Source organism: Alexandromys fortis, unplaced genomic scaffold (assembly GCF_014885135.2).
Source record: "Alexandromys fortis isolate MF-2015 unplaced genomic scaffold, M_Fortis_MF-2015_v1.1 scaffold_201, whole genome shotgun sequence".
Lineage (NCBI taxonomy): Eukaryota > Metazoa > Chordata > Mammalia > Rodentia > Cricetidae > Alexandromys > Alexandromys fortis.
The window spans coordinates 1,652,011-1,675,181 of record NW_026068087.1 but is presented as its reverse complement, the minus strand read 5'-3'; the positions used below and the strand labels follow the sequence as shown (position 1 = coordinate 1,675,181).

Below are 23,171 nucleotides of genomic sequence, written 5' to 3'. Positions count from 1 at the left end.
ATATCATAAGGCTGCTGGTGCTTCCAGAGGAGGAGCTGTTGGTTGAGGATTTTGTCCTGCCCAGTACTGCAGTCGTTCAGTCCCAAAGAAACACACAGAGGTCTACATTAATTATAAACCGATTGACCTATTAGCTCAGGCTTTTTATTAACACTTTCTTACATCTTATATTAGTCTATTATTTTTGTCTGTGTTATCCATGTGGCTTGGTACCTTTTTCAGTGAGGCAGTCACATCTTGCTTCCTCTCTGTCTGGGTGATGGCTGCAGACTGAAACTTCCCTATTCCCAGAATTCTCATTGCCCCGCCTCTACTTTCTGCCTGGCTACTGGCCAATCAACATTTATTTAAAATACATGTGACAGGGTACAGAGCATTGTCACACAGCAACAAGCCAAGATTTAAACCAATTTCTTCTTTCTTTCTTTCCTATAGATGTTATTCTGAGAATTCTCTTCCAATTGTATGTCCAGGCCAGGAGACAATGGCTATTACCAGGAGGAAGCCAGTGCTGAGGAACTCCAGAGCCAGTCAGAGCATGTGAAACATTTTCTTGGTTTGACACTGCCGTGACAGACCTGGTTATGAGGGGCCTTTGGGGCAAACCAGGGCAGTGCATCAGCTGCATTTATGCCGTTTCCCAAATGGGGGAGTAGCACCAGCTTATAAAGGTTTCTTCTCCATAGGAATCCTTCTTTTAAGAAGTTTTTCATCTATATCTTTTGTTTGTACAATCTAAAAGCAGTGTGGTATAATAAAGTACCCCATTTCTTCATATCAGGGCTAAAGTCAGGAAAAAAAGATGAAAATGGAAAGAATAAACTTCATTTTTAAAATAAACTTTCAAGACAGTCCATGAAGATTATTTAGAAATGATTGTTCATGGCTTATTCTATAACCGAAATGAAATAGGACTGAAGAAGACAGTTATGGCCTTTGAGGGGAGCTAGCTTAGGACCCAGCCTTTGATTCTGAACTCATCAGCTCACCTTATCTTATTTCTGCTCCGTCACCTGTACACGAGGACAACAGCTTTTCCATTCATTTGTTTCTCTCATTTGACTCCTTGGGGTTCAAACCAGATAAACAGTAAGGTACTCTAAGCACTGGAATATGAAAGTATTTATTTCTATGTACTATAAATAAAAAAGATGAAGGACAAACCATTGCCATGAATGAGACACTTTGCAACTTGTCTTTTGCCTCAACACAACAGATATGCAACAGCTTCCTCTCTGTAGTGGTGTTTCTAGGGAATAAGGGTAAAAAGCCAAGGGTAAAAGCAGAAAGGCATGGTGCAGAGGACATAGAAGCCAACCACTACCCTCCAGAACAAAAAAGTGTGTAGAGGGCAAAGACATCAGTCAGCTACATCAACGGCGGAAAAGAAGGTTTAGAGGTAGGAGTGATCACTCCCGTCGAGCCCGTGCGCAGAGCAGAACATACAGGGGTAGTCTCAGCTCCTGGTGGTGCCATGGAGGGGAATGAGGAAGCCCATGCCAATATGACCAGGACTGCAGACAGAATGAGTCTCTGGCTTGGCAAACCTATCATAACTAATGCTGGGATTCCCTCTCTTTTCTCCTATGTTCAGTTTGTTGGCTGTTCTCCGCTCGTTTATTTTCTTTTTCTGTTCGTATACCTGAATTATATAATTCTATTTTTACTAATGTTTGCCAGTTTATTTCTGTGTACAGAATTCTGAGTGGTCGCTTCATTCGTAGGTCATTTCAACCTGTGACATTTTGGAAGAAACAAACATTCCATCGGCAATAGCCATCAGCCATCATTTAGGAAACCCAGGAAGAGAGTTTTTGTGTTTACACGTATTTGTGTTGGCAGAATTATTTCATCCCAATGTGCCTTGGTATTGTTTCTACTTAGAAAATGACCTTTAGTTATTCTTTTTTTGGGGGGGGGGTTGTTTTTGAGGTGTCGGTTTGTGTTTTTGCTATTCTTTAGAGTCTGCTTACCAGCAGCAAACTGTCTTCCTTTGTGTGAGAATACTCTCATCTCCCTTACGTTTTAAAAGAATATTTCCAGTGGATGAAAGAAACACATGGAAAAGGGAGAAGATCAAGTTACTTTTCTTGGCCTTCCACCCACGGTTTCTAGGGGGAAATGCTGTTTTTGAATAGGTCTTCCACTGTAAGTCATTACTGTGTGTACACACACATGAGTGTGTTTTGCTGGAGGTTGAGAAAGGTGGTTTTTCTTTTTCAAGATAGGGTTTTTCTGTGTGTTCCTGGCTATCCCAGAAATTGCTCTGCAGAGCAGACTGGCCTTGAACTCATAGATCTGTCTCTAGACTCTGGCTCCTGAGTGCTGAGACTAAAGGGATATGCCACCACCATCTGGCTAAGGTATCATTTTTAATCAAGTTGATTTCATGGTTTTTTTTTTCTTTTGATTTTCAGAAGTTTAGCTCTGAAGTGGTTCAACGTGGAATTCTTTGGTTTTTACTGGGCTTGTTCTTGAGTCTCTCTGTCTGCATCTTTGCAAATTTGATTCATTTTCAGCTACTATCGCACCAGCCCTTCTGCCAAGTCTCTTCCTTTCCGATGTCAGGGAGACAAATATTAGACCTCACAGTCCTCCAGGCCCTGAGTCTTTGCCTAATTGTACAGTTTGCTTCCTTTCTCTCTGTGATTGTTGGCTTGCACCTACTGTTCTGTCTTCAAGTTCACCAGTTCTTTCTTGTGGCTTCCATTCTAACATTGTGCCAACTGTTCAACTTTTTTTATGTCTGTTGGATTTCATGTCTTTGTATCCTTATTGAGTAGATTTTCTATTTCCTTGCTACAGCTTTGTTTACTTACTTTTTGAAGATGTTCACAGTTACTCTTTTGATACATTTTATGATAGTGACTTTAACATCTCTTTCTGTCGTTCTAATGACGTTCTCATCTTGTTGTCACCTCCAGATTTTCTTTTTTCATTCAGCTAAGATTGTCTGGTAAATGATTCCCATTTGAAACTTGTACATTTTAAGGTAAGTCTTATTTAAAACTATTTCAGTTGGCTTTCTTTGATGTTTGTTGTGTGAATTTTTTACTCTTCTGGCTTTTAGAGGAGCTCATCATTCAACTCTCAAATAAATCACACACAGAAACTTATTCTTAGTTATGAATTTCCAGCCTTAGCTTGGCTTGATTCTTGCCAGCTTTTCTTATGTTAACCAATCTACCTTTTTCCTCTGAGCTTTGTTTATTTCTGTATACCTTTCTTCTTTCTCCAAGGCTTGCTGTGTAACTTGGTGATTGACCCCTGATGTCCTCCTCTCCTCCTCTGTCGTCGCTCCTCAGTCTCTGGTTCTCTTTTTATTTATAGTTTCTGCCAGCCCTACCTATCCTTGCTCCTGCCTCCCTATTGGCCATTCATCTCTTTATTAGGATCATCAGGTGTTTTAGACAGGCACAATAACACAGCTTCACAGAGTTAAATAAATGCAGCATAAACAGAAGTCACACACATGAAAACAATATTCCCCAACAGCCATTCCAACAAAAGGACAGAGCTGCCTCAGTACTGGCAGAAAATAGTAGGTTTTTCATTCTGCTTCCAGTCACATTGAGGAGGGGGAATGTGGCTCTTCATTAAGGATGGATGGTGGTGGGAATTCTGGCTTCTCACTAGGATAATGAGGGGTGGGTGTGAATGTCTTGTTTTTTTTTTTTTTTTTAAAAAAAATTATTTTATTAGTGTTTTGCCTATATGTATGTCTGTGTGAGGGTGTTGGTTCCTGGAGTTACAGACAGTTGTGATCTACCATGTGGGTGCTGGGAATTGAACCCAGATCCTATGGAAGACCAGTCAGTTCCCTTAAGCACTGAGCCATCTCTCCAGCCCTATGTCTTGGTTTTGGTTTTCACCTGTCTTCATTGACAGTGAGTAGAGATTCCTTTTCTATGATCTAGTGAAAATGAAAGTCCTTCTTCCTATCTAGATGTCTGTAATGTCACCCCAGAAGAGGTGCATTATGGTGGGTTACAGAAAACAGATGCAGAAAGGTGGGGTTCTGTTTTTATAGCCTTGCAAGGGTAGAAGTCATACTTTTTCAATCTATGACCTCTCTCTCTCTCTCTCTCTCTCTCTCTCTCTCTCTCTCTCTCTCTCTCTCTCCCTCCCTCCCTCCCTCCCTCCCTCCCTCCCTCTCTCTCTCTCTCCTGTCATTTCTCTCTGTCATCTCTCTCTCCCCTCTCCTCTCCTGTCTCTCCCCTCTCTCCCTTTCCCTCCCCCCCCCTCCTAGCTGAAAACTTTCTACTTTCTAGGCTGGCCCTTCTCTGGTCCCACGGCTAGAAAGATTTTGTTGAGGTTTTTAATGCTTGAATTGTGGGCATTTCTGAGCCGCTGGCCTCTCTTACACCCATTTTCAGATGTGTATGAAAAAGAAACCCAGAGAGCCACGCCCCTCTTTGGGCTCTGAGAGCCTGCTTTTTCCTTTCTAGTCTTCTTATGTTTATTCGATATGCTATGCCTAGAGTCTTTAGTTGGGGTTCTCAGGAGCAATCAGTAAACTACATAATTTCCATCTTCCTAGGAGATGGGGTTCTATCTTCTTGGACTATATGGTCTTTATATAGTATACATTCAGTAGTTTTGAATCACATGGGAGCTTTGAGATCACCTTTGTAGAAAAATCTAGATTACTTTAAAATGAATATAAGGAAAGGACATTTTTCCTTGATGTATCATGCTATATTCAGTATCATTTAAATTTAAAAAATTAATATTAGTTCGTTGAATTAAATACACATTTAGAATGTTAGAAACAACTTTGCGCCAGCAGTTTGGACAAAGACTTCAGTCCAGTCTCTTGATGGATTGTTCTATGTCCTTGGGTAGACCGCTTAGTGTCTCAGTATCCCCAGCTGAATAATGAAGACTGCTCAGTCTGTTAGTTAATCCCTTAAATGTCCTCACAGAGAACCCCTTCCCACCCCTACGTCACATTTCTAGATTTTTTTATTTTTTCGAGACAGGGTTTCTCTGTAGCTTTGGAGCCTGTCCTGGAAGTAGCTCTTGTAGCTCAGGGTGGCCTCAAACTCACAGAGATCTGCCTGCCTCTGCCTCCCGAGTGCTGGGATTAAAGACCTGTGCCCCCAACGCCTGGCTTATGATACAGTGTTGGTTAAGCCAAATAAAATCCTCAAATTTAAGTAAGACAAAAGGATGGCTGTTTCTAACATTTAATATTGTTTTATAAATGCTTAACTGTGTTTCAGATACTATAGCATATGCCATGTGAGTGTTATCTAATCCTCTGTTGAAGTGTGGGTTACATATCATTTTGTAGATGAGAAACTGGATTCAGAAAGGTAAAAAGTTGTTTCCAAAAATTCCTAATTATAAAGATATTTTTGAGGCCAAGTCTATATTACTCCCCAGAGCTGATATTTGTAATTGCTTACACATGTATTTTTATTATTTTCAAAACCACTCAAGAAGCAATTTTAAATAAGTAAGATATCAAAGATAAAGGTAGCTAGAGAATACATTTGTTGCCGATTTCTCCAGTGACTTTATTTCATTTAGATTCAATTTTAATGACATAAATTATTAATGTAGAAAACAGATACACACACTTAGCTTATTCTTATCTGTCATTGGTCAGATAAAACATCATTCCTGAGAGGTAAAGAAATAAACTCAGGATTATAAACTATCATTTACCAATTATAAAAACTTAACTTGCCATCTTTCAATAAATCATATAGGGTCTTAGGAACTAGAATTAAATTGCCATTATGTGTAAACTTTACTCACTTAAGAAGAACGGGTAAAGAGATATTTGTGCAAGGACTACTGGAGTTAACCAAAAAACCAAAAAGTGGAGGTCAGGAGCGTAAGCAGGAAAAATTAGAGCTCAGAGCCAAATTAAAAAGTGTAAAATTAATTTAAGCCATTCAACACAAAACTGGTTCCTAAATTCCCTAATAGTTTTAGTTAATTTCCATTGCCTTACAAAATAAACTCTTGATTGATCAATAACTTATCGAAACCTGTATGTCCCTAGAACTTTTACATTTTGCTGAAAACACATTTTGTTAATTGAAGTCAATTACATAAGTTTATGTATATTCAAACTGAGTTAAATTAAAAAGTAAAAGAATTTAAGCCATTTAACATATTCGGTTCTAAATCCCATAAGAAAGAGTTTTAGCTAAATTCTGTTTACTGACTCACAAAATTAACTCTTGATTGCTCAATAACTTGTTAAAAATCTTTTATCTCCCTTTTTTTAATAGTTTTTCTGAAAAAAAATATTTTCTTAGTTGGATCAATGATATGTTTGTGTAGATGCATGGTACATATTAAATGTGAAGACCTGAAGGGTTTGTAATGAACGTAGTAGGGTAAGCGTAGCCGCACGAGTCTTGAGTTGTACCCTAATTTGTCCTATTCTCTCATTAGGCGTCCTCCCCTCCCCAGTCCACTAGCTTACTGAGAGATGGTCCGTGTCCACCTACACAGAAATTGGTATTCTATTGGTATCCCAATAGAAATCATTCAAATTTCACATTATTATGTGTTCTCAGAATTACTATGAGAACTACTTATGAATACAGTGGTTGCAACATAATGCTTTTATGAGGAGCTAGGAAGCTGGTAATTGTCTCTATGCTCTTGTTCTGAGAACCAAGTTATGCTTTTCTAGGAAAATGATTTTCTCTTATAAAGTTACCATCGTTTTGGTACATGGAGAACTCATTCGTGGCCAAAGATTTTATTTTTTTGCTATAAGTCTATTGTGTGGCATATGGGCTTTGTTATAAAAAAGCAAGTTTCTTCTTCTTTTTTTTTAATTGAAACTAAACAAAAGTTATGTGGCACAAACATAATATCCGTGCCCACCACAGGGCAGATTAAAACTGCAGTGGTGGGTGAGAAGTATGAACAGGGGTACAGTGGTGTCCCCTGGCCACTCCACTGAAAACACATACAGCATTTCTATTGAGTTAGAAGAGGGCAGTGTGGAAAAACCACCAGTGATATAAAGACTTCTAGATTAGGAACACAAAGACCTAAGCACCCACCCTGCTAATAGCAAGCTGTATTAATGAACCTGCGTGGTCTAAACTTCCTCATCTGAAGACTGAACTAGGTGTCTCTCAGATCAAACATTTAAAGGACCGACTGTATGCAAGTCACTAAAGTCCTGCTCTGTATTCACTGTCTGCGACAAAATAAAACGCTGCCTGAAGGAAGGCTTAAGTACCAGGGCATATTTTATTAAATCCTTAAACTTTTTAAAAGAAATCTTGTGGACTGGAGAAGTAGTCTTGCTGTCTGAGGATGTGTGAGGCTCTGGGTTTGATCCCCAGCATGAGGAATAATGAAGCTTAAAGGACTTCAAAGAAGATGGCAATATACATGTAAAATATATAATTATCTTGTTCTAAGCAATTTCTGTACTTCAAGTAGCCAGTGCTATTTCACACATTCATTCTGTACGCATTCAGTGGCTAATATGGGAATAGGCAGTGAGTTCAATGGGGATAGAAAAACTGATAAAAGGAACGTCCACTACTCTCCTCCCACATACAAAAAAGGTAACTCGTTCTTAAGGATGTACACTTCTCGATAGAATCTTAGCGATTATATGGAATCCTACATTAAGGTTAGCAATGGTGGACCAAATGGGCAATTTAAAGCCCAGTGAAGTATGAAACGGCACTGTGATAACGCGTGTATTTAAAACAAGAGTATTTTCTTTAAGCAGAATGTCTTTGTCGCCGTTCATTGCTCTTTGTCCAACTTTGAGCAGACTGCTTAGTTCCATACAGTAGGTTCTGCTTTCCCAACGACCGGTGGTGTCTCCTAACCATGCCAAGATGGCTCCACTCCCCAGAAGGAAGCTGCCACAGATGCCTGGATGTTTACTGTTCTCTTGAGAAAGAAAGATGGGGTCAAGAGAGGCCAAGACCATGAGGATGCCAAGGGGCCGAGAAGGGACTGGTGGAAAGCCCATGTCGCTAGCTCCAGACCCAAGCCTTTGTGATTCAGGCTGGTAGAGTCCTCCATGGCCGCACACCCACCCCTTTCACCCCTCAACATGGAACTCATGGACCCCACTCTCCACCTAACCAACCCACCCAATGGTTGACTGGCCAACCCAGGGCCATCACCATCACCCACCCCCTCCACGAGTCCCCGCCCCTCCTCCCGAGAGCACCCAATGGGAGGAGCCGGGGCCGCGGTGGGCGGGGCCGGGGCGGGCCCATTTAAAGAAAGGCGGAGGGCGAAAGGAGGCGAGAGAGGAGAAGAAAGGGAAGCCCGAGGAGGGGGCGGGCGCCGTCCAATGACAAAGCCCCGGGGTGGGCGCCCGCCGTCGCCATCTTGAGCCGGGCGGCAGGACATCCAGCGCGTCCTCCGCCCCGAGGGGGAGGGGCGGCGAGGCGAGAAAAAAAGTAGCGAGCGGCGCCGGGGCGGGAGGCGCCAGCAGCGGGCAGCGCCGCGGAGCCGGGGCGCGGGCGGGGGACGGCGGGCGGCCCCGAGCGGCCTCCGATGAGACGCGGCGTGAAGAGGCGGCGGCGCCGGCCCCGGGCCGCCTGGGGCGGCGGCTACGGAGCGGAAGGAGGGGCCGCCGGGCTGGAGGCGCTGGAGGAGAAGGTGGTGTACTCGCGATCGCAACTGTCGCTGGCCGGCAGCACGGAGGCGCTGGGCGACGCCTTCAAGCTCTTCATGCCCAGCAGCACGGAGTTCATGAGCTCGGAAGCGGAGCTCTGGAGCTTCCTCTGCAGCCTCAAGCATCAGTTCTCCCCGCACATCCTGCGCAGCAAGGACGTCTACGGCTACTCCTCGTGCCGGGCGCTCGTGCCCGACCCCCCGGCGCCCGCCGGCCGCCCCGCGCGCCGCCCGCGCCCGCGCGCCGCGCCCAGGAGGAGGCGCCGCGGAGCTCGGGTCGCCGCGGGCAGCCTGAGCTCGCACCCCGCCGCCGTCTCCGACACCGCCGCCGCCGCCGATCCCGGGCCGCCCGCGTCCTGCTTCGGGGGCCGCACCCTGGAGGAGATCTGGAGGGCGGCCACCCCGACGTTGACGAGCTTCCCGACCATCCGCGTTGGCGACGACGTGTGGGGCGAGCGCAGCCTGGCGGTGGCGCGGCGCAGGGCGCGCCAAGTGCTCCGAGTGGACCTGGAGCCCGTGGTGAGGCTGCGCCGGTTCCCGGTGCCCCGGGCGTGACGCGCGCCGTGGCGCCTCCTGCCGGCCGCCGCCCGAGCGAACGAGCGAGCGACCGAGCGACCGAGCGAACTTTGGCGCTGGAACGGACTCTTGTCAGTCGTATGTTTACAGAACCGGCCCCCTTGGTGCACTTTACGCGCGAACAAAGCCCCCCTCCCCCGGATGCGGCGCGGCGCGGCGGTCCGCGGACGTCGGGACAGGTGCGGCCCCGCGCCCGCCCGCGGCTACCCGGGACAGCAGGACTCGCGGCACAGGACCCCTTGCTTCCCAGCCCGCCGGATGGAGACGTCTCCAGAACTGGAGGGACACCTGCAAACCCCCCCTCTCGGACTCTACCTCACCGGCCTGGAAGTTCTCCGAAGACTTAGAAAAGAGAATTTTGTTTGTTTTGTTTTTTCTCCAAAGGGATTTGTTTTCGTGCTTACGTAATACAGCCAGAATTTTACTTGCTCTTTATTCCCCCTCTCCTGTTTTCTTTTTGTGACTGTCAGCCCCGCTTTCTGGACGGAAGATGGACTGTGTTTCGTGATAGAGTGCTGGTGTACGCTCAGGGTATTCTGAAGCCCACTCGTTTGCTAATTTTTACTGGATTCCAAAGCTTTGATGATCAAGGTTGTCTTTTAAGAGGTTCAAGTTTATGACTGTTAATATGAGGATTTGTATGACTTTGAAATTCATGAGCTCAGTGATTACGAAGATGCAAAGTACAACTGTTTAAAAAAATGTTAAGGTGGTTATATATAAAGTTTTATATTGAAATTTCATATTTATATTTACTGAGCTCCTAAAGAAAATGGTAGAATATTCTTTAAAAGTTTTGTTTAGGAAAAGTTGACTTACTTGTTCTTTTTAATTGAATAAAATTGAAGTGTTTTGGAACCACATGACTTGTGATTAAAAAGTGAATAAATTTTGAAGACTATGTTGGCCACAAGAATAACTGGAATCCAGTTGGAGGTTGTTTGGCCTCACGTCCTGGTCTAATAAGAATTCAGGACTGTTAATGGAAAGAGAATTAAGGTGGAAGTTGCTTAGGAGAGATCAGTGCATGTGGACATTGTGAATAAACAGAATACCCGTTAGAATTCCTGGAACTGCGAATGACCTATAGGGAGGGGCAGGGCGTTTCTTGGTACCACACAGCTGGGTGAAGTTGTTTGGGGGAAAAATAGATTTCTTTATGTCTTTCTTGTTGGGTAACAAGAAAAGTCTAAACTAATAGTATTGTCCTTTTGAAAATCATCACAATTGGTTCACTCTTTGTCTATGAAATTTCTTTTTCTCTTATTTCCATTCATAATTGTGTTTGCAGTCTTTGATAGCTAAAAGTCATAGGAATCAAAATATCGAGCCACACAGTACTGACCCTTCTTGTACACTTTTATAATAATAGCAAGTATACCATATGGCCCAGAATGGAGTTCTTGATTATCCAAGTGCCTTTGGTCATTGGTGGCAGCAAGACTTGGTAGTTTAGCCAGTGATGCCACAGCCAACTTTTTCTGCAATACCTAAAGGGTCAAATAGTGTTTTTCTACCACTATTATTTCCGATTTAAGTGTTCTGCCGTGGGACATCCACACTGGGCTGGGCCTTGTGAAGCTCTCAGTGCTAAGGTTTATCTCTGCTTGGCAGATGCCTAGAATAGTGAGCGCTGCAGTTGACTCACGTGTTCCTAGAATTCAATGGCATAGCTTTCTGAATTTACTATTTAAGTTTAATAGTTCATGAAAGGAGTGTTCTGACTTTAATTTTCACATTTTGTTTTGTAAGATATATATATATATATATACACATATACTATATATACATATATGACTTTATGCCAGTTTTCCACAAGCCTCAATCTTTTATTCACTGCTCAATGGTAATACATTGTTAGAAGCACCGTTACTTGAGTTCACAAGTGAATAATTATCAGAGGGAGAGTGTTGTGTCATGGGAAGCTGAGACAGTCTTGGTTATTAGCTTCCATTGCCAAATGTATTTCAGATACATAGGATTTTCTTCCCAAAAAGTTATTAACTTTTATAGCTCACTAGCACCTGTTGAAAATGTATTTGTACCACTCCACTTGTATATAGTTTTATAACACGAAATAAATCCAATGGCCATATTAGAATGTAATTTCAACATGGAATTTATCTAGATGCTTCCCAGAGGCTTCTGAAACCTGAGGTGGCTGAGAGATAATTTTCCTCAGCACGCAATGGGCGTATAACCAGTTACACCATGCATTTATTTTTACTGAGGTCTTTGACATTTGTTTCTCTGACGCCTTGATTCTTTAGTGCACTTGACCTTATTCAGAAGGTCATTCTTTGGCTCTTTGATCTGTGTTTGGATCTGGTTGCCTATCCTGAGTTTGATGTGATTCAGAAATACAACCTTTATCTTACTAAATTCTCTGCAACAAAACCCGTGTTATAACTTTGAAAAACTATGAAGACACATCTAATGTAATTGGGGAGTCTGTTATAAGGAAGTGAGGGTATTTCCTGGGTACCTTTGAATGGGCTGTGTAAAGAAACTTGGCCCTGTGGCCTTTAAGGTGAAGCCTGGATTTTGTCCTGGAAAGACTCTAGCTTGGTTTGTGCATGGTTTTAAAAGACCTCACGGGGCACAAGTAGAGAGGTCAGCTGGGAGGAAATGCCTCGCCTTGCTAAGCTTTTATTTAGCTTTTGACGTTTGAGTTCCTAGTCCTGGTGACCTGCACCTCAGGTCACCTGGCCATTTGCATCCTCCTCCCTGTCACCCAATGACAATGTCCCTCCCTGGGGGCAAGCTTCATTTTTGGTGGTGCCTATTTATTTCGCGTCCCGGTACTCTTAGACAAGAGTAACTTAAGCTGGTAGCTCATATCTATTGATTTGCCATGTGTACATAATACTACTATTTTTCAAAAAAACTTTATAAAAAACTTTAAAAATATTTGAATACAAACAAATCACAATTTTGAACTTAAAGGATTTTTTTTTGTTTTAAGGGTTGCTACGGCATTCTTTAAATCAGTGATTTTTAATGAACATACATAACATTTCCTTTATTGGTGTGTTCAGATATTTTTTGATAAACTGTTATGTCTTAAGTGCATTAGAAAGCAATTGCTTGTAATGGAACTGAAGTGTTTCCCTGAACAGTTAATGTGCATATGAATGAGATTTACAATTTGGTTGTGTGTTGCTTTTTAACTTATTAACTGTAAATAAATGTTAGAGCATATAGTGTCTGACTTTTCTAATGATACTGAAAGTTTTTCAAAATTTTGTGTTTACATGTGAATTGGAAAAAATCTTAATTTAAAATTTGATAAATCGACATTTTTGTGAACTCGAGCTGGAAATCTCAAGGTTTGTGTTGCGTTTTGTCTTGTGGCCTGCCAGGTCTTTAGTGAGTCTCTGGAATGGTGCTTCAAACCAAAGACACAGGCCAGTTTGCCTGCAATAAACTTTGAAAGGTACATCCAAGTTCAGGCTTCTGAATCCTGGCCCTAAAATTCTGTCAGATGATGAAGGGCTAGGTTCCCATTCTCTCATACTGTGAGAGAGAACCTCACAAGTGGCAGCAGTATGGACCATTTATAGAACAAGGACAGGGCCAGAATGGTCACCGCTTCTCTAGGACTGGAGTGGAATATCGGCAGCCTGCAGCAAGGGCAGATTGGCATCCTATGTCACCACATTACCTCATACCCCAGTGCCTATTGGTAGGGTGGAGGTAGCAAAGGGGGCCTGGAAGAGAATGGCCACAGTGGGCATCATGTCCTTCAAGCACTGGGACTTTAGGTGACTTGGGCAAATAAATGTGCCTTAGCACCTCCAATAACAAAGGCACTTTGTAAGCTAGTGGGGCGCTCGAAGGGCTGCAGTGACTGAAATGCTGTTAATTGAAAGAATGAAGGTTGAGTACAAGCACAGTGTAATGAGAATTTAGGTGTCCAGTTTGTGTAGCATCCCTGCCAAGAACACATTATGGCCTAGAAATTACAATTGAAGGGGAAGCTGTTTTTGTCTTTTGCAGGGAGCCAGTACATGCAGCCGCCATTACAAGATGGCGCCTGGCTCCTGCAGGGCCGGAGTAAACAACTCCATATAAGATCTTAGCCAGAATCACTAACTCGAGCATGCTCACTGCAAGGAGCCAGCTTTTGCAGCCGCCATTACAAGATGGCCCCGGGCCCCTGCAGGCTTGGGATAAACAATTCCATATAAGGTCATAGCCGGTACTACCATCTCGGGCATGCTCAGTGTCCACAGTGTGCCAGACCTATCAGAGAGCTTGGAATGGCTGCTGAGACACTTTGACCAATAGGAGGCCTGCACGTACCCCTAGTCCCTATATAGGCAGTTGCAGCTCAGCGCTCAGGGCCCCNGGGGGGGGCTAGCTTCGTGCTCTTCCTTCAACCAAGAGGCTCCAATATCAGGGAGTTCGCCGCAGTTTTTGTTTTTGTTAAGGGCAAGACTTCTACCCATCTTCCACTGTCCATCCTCTTGTCTGTCTTCTGTTTCTTTTCATAGTGAGTCGTCGTTTTTTTTTTTAAGATACTAGTTTCAAGATTTCACGACAGAATTTTTATCTCTTTGGGTTATATGGAAATTTGAGCCTTAGGTAGAACACCTTATGGTTTCATCATTTTAGATTCTGGAAATTGCTATCATAATGTATATATATTTGGGATGTATGGTTGGCATCAGGAGAGGTAGAAAGATCACTTTTTTTTTTAATAGTATCCGTTCTGTCTGAGGTGCATCACAGTCAGAGGGGAGTTAGTCAGTGTTTAATAGTTAGGTTCATAAACTTCAGTGACAACAAAGGCATGTAACCTGTCCTTTCTAAGGACATAAAATACAGAGTAATTCATTGTGAATTCCATGTAACCAATTCTAGCTCAAGAATTTTATTCATTTTTACACACACACACACACACACTTATACACAAACACATAGAATGATAAACTATGATAATAATGAAGGAATATAGTACTAAAGCAACTCCTAACTGATAGCGTGGTCTGTGTTAACATGTATGATGAATAAGAATCCAAAGATGTCGCTGAGCGAGGACATGAATGAACTCATTGCTGGACTGAGTGATAGTTCTGGAAGAACTCGCTCTGTAGACCAGGCTGGCCTTGAACTCACAGACATAAGCATGTTTCTGCCTCCTGGGTGCTGGTCTACAGAGTGAGTTTCAGGACAGCAAGGGCTTTTACACAGACTCCTGGAAAAAAAAAAAAAACAACCCAAAACACATACTTTACATAGTGTAGTTTGATATAGTTCAAATAAATTCAATGTGCTTCTGAAGATCATTTTCAGAAAAACATTACTAGTGTCCCAAAATGTCTCCTAATGTTGCTTCAGGTCACTGTCTGGGTCCCCCCTGGTTCCATTCTGGTATTTTATAGCGTAGATCACTTTTGGCCCTTTTGGTTTTATGTAGGTGTAATTATGCATGAGGAACCCAGCTCCTTTTGCTGGTAGTTTGTGACTTCCGTCTGTACGGTCATTGCACATAGACTGCTCCAGAGAAATCAAGTGATGGGCACCTGGGTAGACTCCACTTCAGGGCAAGGATGAAGAATGAAGGCTAGGGGGTGTCTTTTCTATGTCTACATCTTTTAAGGAAAGGAAGGGTGAATGTGCTGGTCACAGGATCACAGCACATCCTTGGTAGGTGCTGTCGTCTTTTTAAGTGGCTGTGTATCTTGCTGCTGTCCTTGCATTGTTCTTCAACGATGAAGAGGTTTTTGATTCCTTCTACTTTTAACCTGAAACGAAGTTTTTCCTTTACATTTTCTTTTTTTTTCTTTAAATGACCTTAAATATTCTTTCACATATCAGTCCTCTCTACCCTTCGCAAACCAAACCTGCTCAGCGTGAGAATGACGCGGGCTCCTATCAACCCTAGCCCAGGGAACTTAGTCATGACGTCACACTAGTGAGTAGGCTGCTTCAACAGGGTTCCCCAGTGCTTCTTGGCAGAGGAACTGACGGACTTAACCTTATATGTATTCTAGAGAGCATTGGGGGTAAGATGGCAGGAAAGGGAGGTTTGAATGAGCGCAGTGTGTTTCAGTCTGGGCAAAGCCAGAGAGAAATGGAAAGCTCCGTCTTGGGCAGGGTTGTCCGAGTGGGAGTGGGGTTTTAATGTGCCGTCAGCAATCCACGGGGACAGAACTTACAGAACCCTGGTGAGGATTTGTTCCTTTTGTTAAGTAGGAGGTTTCGGGGTGGTATTCACCCTCGTCCATCTTTAGGACTTTTCCATGACAAGGACTGTGAAGTTGTGACTGTTTGCGTATCTATATCTGTCTCCGGTTGGCGAGTTTCTCAGAAGCAGGCTCACCTCTAATACTGGCATCACACAGCGTGACTGCATGTGCTTGGTGTTCAACTAACTTGGGACCTGGTTGGTTAGCTTCAGTCAGTGCCTATCAGATTTTATTAGAATTAAATGTTCAAACCAAAATGGAAAAATTCTACCATCTGCTTGCTTGAAATTTTTATATTGGCAGGGGGTGAAAGCAAAAAGCATCTGCAGTTCCTAAAATGTCAGGGAAAGTCTGCTGGTATTGGAAAAGGAGGTCACAGTCACTGGGATTGCCATGTGGACAAGGACACTGGAGAATTTGTGAGGAGTTATGACGGCCAAGACTCAGCAGAAAGTGATAAGGAAATGATCAGAAATCTATCAGAGAACAAAAATCAAACTATTGATTATTTCAATCACACCTTATACCAGGCACTACTGTAGTCACCCATGCCTGGCCCTGTCCACCATTTTGAAGCAGTCTCTCATAACCCAGGCTGGCCTTGTGTTGGGGGAGCCTGTTTGTTCATTCTTGGCCACTCCAACCTGAAATAATTACACAGAAACTATATTATTCACAATACTGTTTGGCCAGTAGCTTAAGCATATTTTTAGCTTGCTCTTATATCCTAAACTAACCCATCTCCTTTAATCTGTACATCACCATGAGGTTGTTTCCTACTGGCAAAGTTTCGGTGGTGGGCTCTGGCTGAGGTATCTGTCTCCTGTGGCGGCTACATGGCTTCTGACTGACTCTGCCTTCTCTCTCTCTCTCTACATCTCTGTTCGGGTTTCCCACCTGGCTTTACTCTGTTAAGCCATTGGCTGAAAGCAGCTTTATTTATCAACCAATGAAAGCAACACATATATAGAAGGACCCCCCCCCCCCACACACACACACCAGCCTTGGACTTGTAACCATGGTGACCTGGAACTTCCAGTCTTCCATCTTCATCTTCTGAGCACTGGGGTTACAGGCATGCAGCAGGTTGTTTCTATCTCTTTGAAGTAAAACTCTAGCATGGTCATGCATAGGAGATAAAATAACAAAATGTTCCTGGATGACCATAAAGCTCCCTGAAATAAATTCTGAAACATAGATATGTACTGGAACTCTTACTTGGAAAAAACTACCAATTTGGCTATGAAACATTGTGCATCAAGATGCAGTCACTTGCATGTCTGCCACATGTTCAACAAAAATCTTGTAAGCTGGTGTGTGAGCTAATTTTTATGTCAGCTTGAGATAACTCAGAATGATCTGAGAGGAGGGACAGAACCCTAATTAAGAAAATGTTTCCATAAGTCTTGGCTGAAGACAGGCCTATATCACATTCTCTTAATTTAGTGATTTATGGGGGAGGGCCCAGGCAATTGTGGGTGGAGCCACCCCTGGGCTAGCTGTCCTGGGTTCTATAAGAAAGAACTCTGAGCAAGTCACGGGGAATGTCCTATGTAGGGTTACTATTGCTGTGATGAAACACCATGACCAAAGCAACTCGGGGAGGAAAGGGTTTATTTGTCTTACTCTCCCACATCACTGTTCACCACCGCAGAAGTCAGGATAGGAACTCAGACAGGGCAAGAACTTGGAAGCAGGAGCTGGTGCAGAGGCCATGGAGGAGTGCTGCGTACTGGCTTGCTTCTGGCTTGCTCAGCCTATTTCCTTACAGAGCCAGCCCAGGGATGGCATTGCCCACAATGGGTTGGGCCCTCCTCCATCAATCACTAGTTAAGAAAATGCCTTACAGGCCTCTTTATAGCTGGGTCTTATGGAGGCATTTTCTCAAATGATGCTCCCTCCTCTCCAGTGACTCTAACTTGTGTGGAGTTGAAATAAAACTAGACAGCACAGGGAACACGCTAGTAAGTAGCTCTCCTCTTTGGCCTCCATGGCCTCTGTATCAGCTCCTGCCTCCAGGTTCCTGCCCCAGTTTCTCTCAGTGTTCAACCTTTTACACCTGGAGGTGTGAGCGAAAATAAACCCTTTCTTCCCCCACTTGCCTTGGGCCATGCTGTTTCATCAGAGTAGTAAAAATCCTAACTAAGAAACTTTTTACCAGGATTGTGGGTTATTGTTGTGACAAAACTGACTGTGTGTTTTTGGGAGGATTGTGGTTTCATTTGAATTTTGAGCTGTAAAGGCATTGAGTGAGCTCAGTGGGGGCTCTTCTGTGGGAGCTTGGAGGATAAGGATGTTGGGAACAGGGCAAATGATGAAGGCCTGACTTGTGAAATTTCAGAGGGAAGCAAAGGTTCTACCGGGCCATTTGTGTGAAGACTCTGTGGTGAATTGGCTGTGATGAAGAGAGACCAGCATCACTGAAGTGGAGGCTTCTGGGAAGTGTTTCCTCAGAGTCTGCACACAGAAGCTGTGTTCCAGAAGTGGCAAATTGTACCTTGTGCTGATGACCTAGATGGTGCTGATTTTGAAGGCATGAAGGGGTCATAGAATGCAGCTGAGGTTTGGCACCTTGGGGCTGGGCTGCAGTCCAGAACAAGAGCCCAGGAGAAGCTACTGGTGAACGTGCAGCCCAGTGATAATAAAGACTTGGCATTTTGGAGGTGCCAGCATCATGGGACAAGTGCTAAGAACAGGAGTAACCCCTGGAATGAATCTTTATTAATTTTAATGGTATTAATAACTTTTCTTCTCCTGTTGAAATATGAGCAAAACCCCTTCCCCAATGTAGCACATCTCCTGGCTTCCATTGTGAGGTCAAAACACCCTTGAAATACACCGGCTGATTTAATTCAGAAGATTTTTCTATTATCCAATGGCTCTCTGCTGCTGTTGTACCTTTCTCATTAGCATTAAGAAAATTCAAGGTTAATAAAGTATTATGTAATCTATTTCTGGTGGTATTTTCCATCCCTTTCTGTTTAACATATCCTTTATAGTTTGATTTGATCTCTCTAGAACTGCCTAGCCTATTATATGACCTATTAGAATTATGTGGTATATCTGTAATATGTTTCATATTATAATAAGCAAAAAACTGTTTTATTTTCTTAGAGACATATGCTGGACCATTATCTGTTCTCATTTGTGCAGGTATACCCATGATGACCATAACTTCTAATAAATGTGTGATTACTGAATCAGCCTTTTTTGATCTTAAAGCAGTTGCCCACTGAAAACCTAGATAAATGTCAATGGTTGGTACACATATGTTAATTTTCCAAGTTCTGTAAGGGGAACATATCCATCTGCAAGATTTCATTCCTTTGAGTACCCTTTGGGTTAGTCCTTGCAGGTAGCAGTGTTTGGTTATAGAAAGAGCAAGTAGGACATCTCTTTATAATCTCCTTAGCTTGTTAACTTTTGTTATTGACATGATGTTTCTTATGGAATTCTGAGGCTCTCATCACACTTCCAACCAGTAATCGATCAATTTCTGCATTACCTTGTGCTAGAGAACCTGGCAGATCTGTATGGAATTGGATGTGTGTTATGTATATAGGACAAAGCCTATTCCTGATTATGTCTTGTATCTGGATAAATAATAAAGTCAATTCTGTATCATCTGGTATAAATTCAGCAGTTTCAATATGCAAAACTTTCTGCATATTGTGAATCTGTAACTATATTAAGAGGTTCTTTAAAATTCCTTAGCACCGTGAGAATATCATATAATTCTGCCTTTTGGACAGAATTATAAGGGCTTTGTTCAACCTTACTTAGTTCTTATGATTTGTAACCTACCTTCTCTGATTTATTTGCATCAGTATAAAATATACGGGCTCCAGTTATTGGAGCATCACATACAATTTGGGGAAGAATCTAAAAGGTTCTCTTTATAAGATAAAGTCTATTGCTTTGGGGATAGTTGCTATTAATTTCTCCCAGAAAATTAGCACAAGCCCTTTGCCATGGTTCATTGTCTTCCCATAACTGTTTTATTTTATCTGCAGTAAAAGGCACTATAATCTAAGCTGGTCTATACTTGCTAATTGACGAAGCCTCAATTTAACTTTTACAATTAATTCAGGGACGTTTTCCACAGAAGTTTTTATTTTTTTACTTGGTTTATGTGGTAAAAAGATCCATTCTAAGATATTATTGTCCCTCTGCATTAAAATTCCTGTAGGAGAAATTCTGGAAGGCAATATGACTAGGATGCAGCTAAGATTTGGATTCACCCTATCCACATGCCTCCTGCAATTTCTCCTTAACAATCCTCAATTCTTTTTCTGTTTCAGCTGTTAATTCTCTGAGACTATTCAAGTCTTTATCACCATCTAATGTTTAATTTAAATAAATTATTAGATCAGGTGTTATCCCAACAACCAGTTATAGACTGGAAATGTCTCCTAACAATCTTTGAAAGTCATTAAGAGTTTGCAACTGGTCTCTTTTAATTTGCGCCTTTTGTGTTCTAATTTTCTGTAAACCTATTCTATAACCTATGTAATTGACAGAATCTCCTCTCTGTATTTTTTCAGGAGCAGTTTGTAACCCTCATTTTGGCAAAATTTTCTTTACTTCTTCAAACATTCTCAAGTATTTATGTTTGAATCAGATAGCAAAATGTCATCCATGTAATGGTAAATTATAGATTTAGGAAATTTTTTACGTATTATTTTCAATGGCTGACTTACAAAGTATTGACACAGGGTGGGACTATAGAGCATCCCCTGGGGGAGGATAGTCCATTGATATCTCCTAGTTGGCTGGGAATTATTATAAGTAGGCACCGTGAAGGCAAATTTTTCTCTGTCCTTTTCTTGTAAAGGTATAGTGAAGAAACAATCTTTTAAATCAATAACTATGGCCTGGAGGGATGGCTCAGCTGTTAAAGGCTAGGCTCACAACCAAAAATATAAATCAATAATATAAGAGGCCATCATTTTGGAAATAGAGAAGGCAGAGGAATTCCAGATTGTAGAGGGCCCATAGGTTGAATTACCTGGTTGACAGCTCTTAGATCTGTTACCATTCTCCATTTACCAGATTTCCTTTTTACAACAAATACTTCTTATCCTTGGACGTTATTTGGATAGCATGCAGATTGTCTTCCTGGAGAGATACTCTATCTGCTAACCTATCATAAACTTTTAACAGATTTTGATTGTCAAATTCAACAGTATGAATTCTTTCAGTTAATTTCCCAGTACCCCTAGACACAGATTTAATTTTGTCTGTCAAATTAATGTTATGCTTTTCAATAGTATTAGTTTTTTTAGGTAACTTTTGATTTTCCATGGTATTAATCCTGCCAGCTAGTTGTTCATTATAAGTCTGTAAAGACTATATCATTTCAAAAAGTACTTCATTCTTGGCTCTGTTATCAAACCATTTTCTCAAGGATATAATATGATATAATATGAAGAAAAAAACTGAGTCCCAATAGCCAATAAATGGATATATCACCATACCCATATAAGCCTTGCAGAATACAATCCATAGTATTAGCAAAAAAGTTACTAAAAGTTTCAGTGGTAATGTTGTCTGCCATTATATAACTTTCAAGTTCAATAATTTATGAATTACCTGTTAGGAAATCCGGTAAATTATTTTAGGTGTAATAATCTTTATTTTCCAGCAGGTGTCGTGGATGCAGAGTCATGACTAGAGGTGTAACCTGGTGCCAGGAACAGTCCTGAGAAGCTTTGGTTTTCCCACCTTGGTGCTGCTTAAATACTAGGAAATATGCTTTGCGTGACAAATTAAAAGCAAACTGAATCAATTCCATACACAAAGCAAGAAGCCCAGAACTCAGAAGCAGGGATTACAAACCAGAAGTTGCACAAGTCGCCATGACAGGGAATGTAGCAGTGGGGGCAGAGGGGGTATGTACACACTTGGGAAATTTCCAAGTTGCCATACACAGCGTCACTATGGCAGAGTTTATTTTTTTTTATGCTTAGTAGGTAAAAGCAGGTCAAGTGGGTGAGGATGGGAGGCTTTCTGGCAGAGTTTATTTTTTTTTTATGCTTAGTAGGTAAAAGCAAGTCAAGTGGGTGAGGATGGGAGGCTTTCTGGGCTGTGGACCATGCAGCCCGTTAAGCTGGTCCACCCAGTAGGTGTGGAGTTCGGATCCACTTGGGGTGCCAGATGAAGAAGCACACTTAAAATAAATACCACACTAGTTCAGAGTTGAGTATAATAGAGGGTTATTTATTTGGAGGTAGACTCACAGATCATAATCCTCTGCTGAAATGAGGAACAGCAATTGAATCCCATAGCCAGAAAAGAGGCTGAACGTGAGCTAAGTGGACGGGTAACTTAAAGGTTACTGGTGGTAGGAATTCCTACAGCATGAACTTTTAAAGATTGTTTGACTTTTAAAATTTGGAATATTTTATATTGTGATTAATGTGTGATCTTGGAGATGAACAAAAATGGAAGGTTATGGCTTACCAACGTTGTGTATGTGTCCAGTTGACAAGGAAGCAATTGTGGTGGATAGTTTTTATGTTCACTTGATATAAGCTAGGGTCATCTTAGAGGAGGGAGCCTCAAGTGAGAAAATGCCTCTATAAGATCTGGCTGTTGACAAACCTGTAGGCCATTTTGTTAATGAGTAATTGATGTGGGAGAGCCCAGCCCATTGTGGGTTGGGCCAATTGTGGCTAGCAGTCCTAGGTTCTATAAGAGTGCTGACTGAGCAAGCTGTGTGGAACAAGCCAGTAAGTAGCACTGCCCTATGGTCTCCATTGCCTCTGTATCAGCTCCTGCCTCCAGATTCCTGATCTGATTGATTTCCTGCCCTGGTTTTTCTCAGTGATGGACCATTACCTGGAAGTGTAGACAAAATAAACCCTTTCATCCCCAACTTTCTTTGCTTTTGGCCATCTTGTTTTATCACAGAATAAATAAATGAATAAATAGATTGACAACAAGATAGATAGAAAACAAGACAAAACCAAACCAAAGCAATAACAACAGCAACAAAACAAAAAACAAAAGAACCTTAAGATAACAGCTGTCATTATTCATATTTCACAGATGAGGTTAAGAAGTGTGATAGATATCACACAGGTAAACAGCAGAGCTAGGATCTGAAGCCAAGTCTTCTTCACCCAAGATTCTCCAATTGTCTCTATAACATTCGTAGCAGAAGTGAAATAATTCCTAGAATAGTCTACCCTAGGACAGTAAATCCAAAGTGGAATAAACAAATGACGAACTTTGTGGATTGTTATACTTCTCTCTTGTGGTATGTTCGGTAGATGTTCCTTCAGCAGCTGGGATTAAGTCTATGCTTGATAAAAGCAATAATAACTTTGTTTCTGTAACTAGCTCATGTAGTTGAGAGGATCTTGGCGCACTCTGGCTTGTGATCTAATGCTTCATACCTGTCACCTCTTCACAGGGCCTCAGGCGTTTCCACACATGGCTTGGTCTCAGTGGCTTTAGCAGATTTTCTATAATGAAGCAATTGCTCTCTAGAAACAAGCAATCCTTTAAGCTTCTCCTCTTACAGGTTGGAAGCTTAACTGGATGGGGTCTTGCCCTGAGGGAGGGCACCCTTCCCTTGTTTCAGTACAGAGCAGGAGGCCTCTCTTTGCCAATGCTAATCTCCTAAATCATTACAACCTGTCTTTCAGTGCATGCCTTTACTGTAATTTCATGCTTCCTACTATGCATTTTCTCTCCAAACTGTACATTTTCTAGTTCTATTTGACCCCTTGCTCTTTTTCAATGCGGACTTGTGTAAGAGTTACTAGT

The 23,171-nt window shown here is 42.2% G+C and overlaps 2 protein-coding genes across 2 annotated transcripts in view; one reads left to right on the top strand and one right to left on the bottom strand.

Annotated features, from left to right (window-relative positions):
- Prkar2b (protein kinase cAMP-dependent type II regulatory subunit beta) overlaps positions 1–23,171 on the bottom strand; it is a 710,703-nt gene that overhangs the window by 312,991 nt on the left and 374,541 nt on the right. The gene's annotated exons all lie outside the window — the stretch shown is intronic.
- On the top strand, positions 8,366–9,318 carry Ccdc71l (coiled-coil domain containing 71 like). Its single transcript, XM_050122327.1, has one exon. The coding sequence runs from the start codon at positions 8,509–8,511 to the stop codon at positions 9,181–9,183; it is 675 nt and encodes a 224-aa protein (XP_049978284.1). The 5' UTR covers positions 8,366–8,508; the 3' UTR covers positions 9,184–9,318.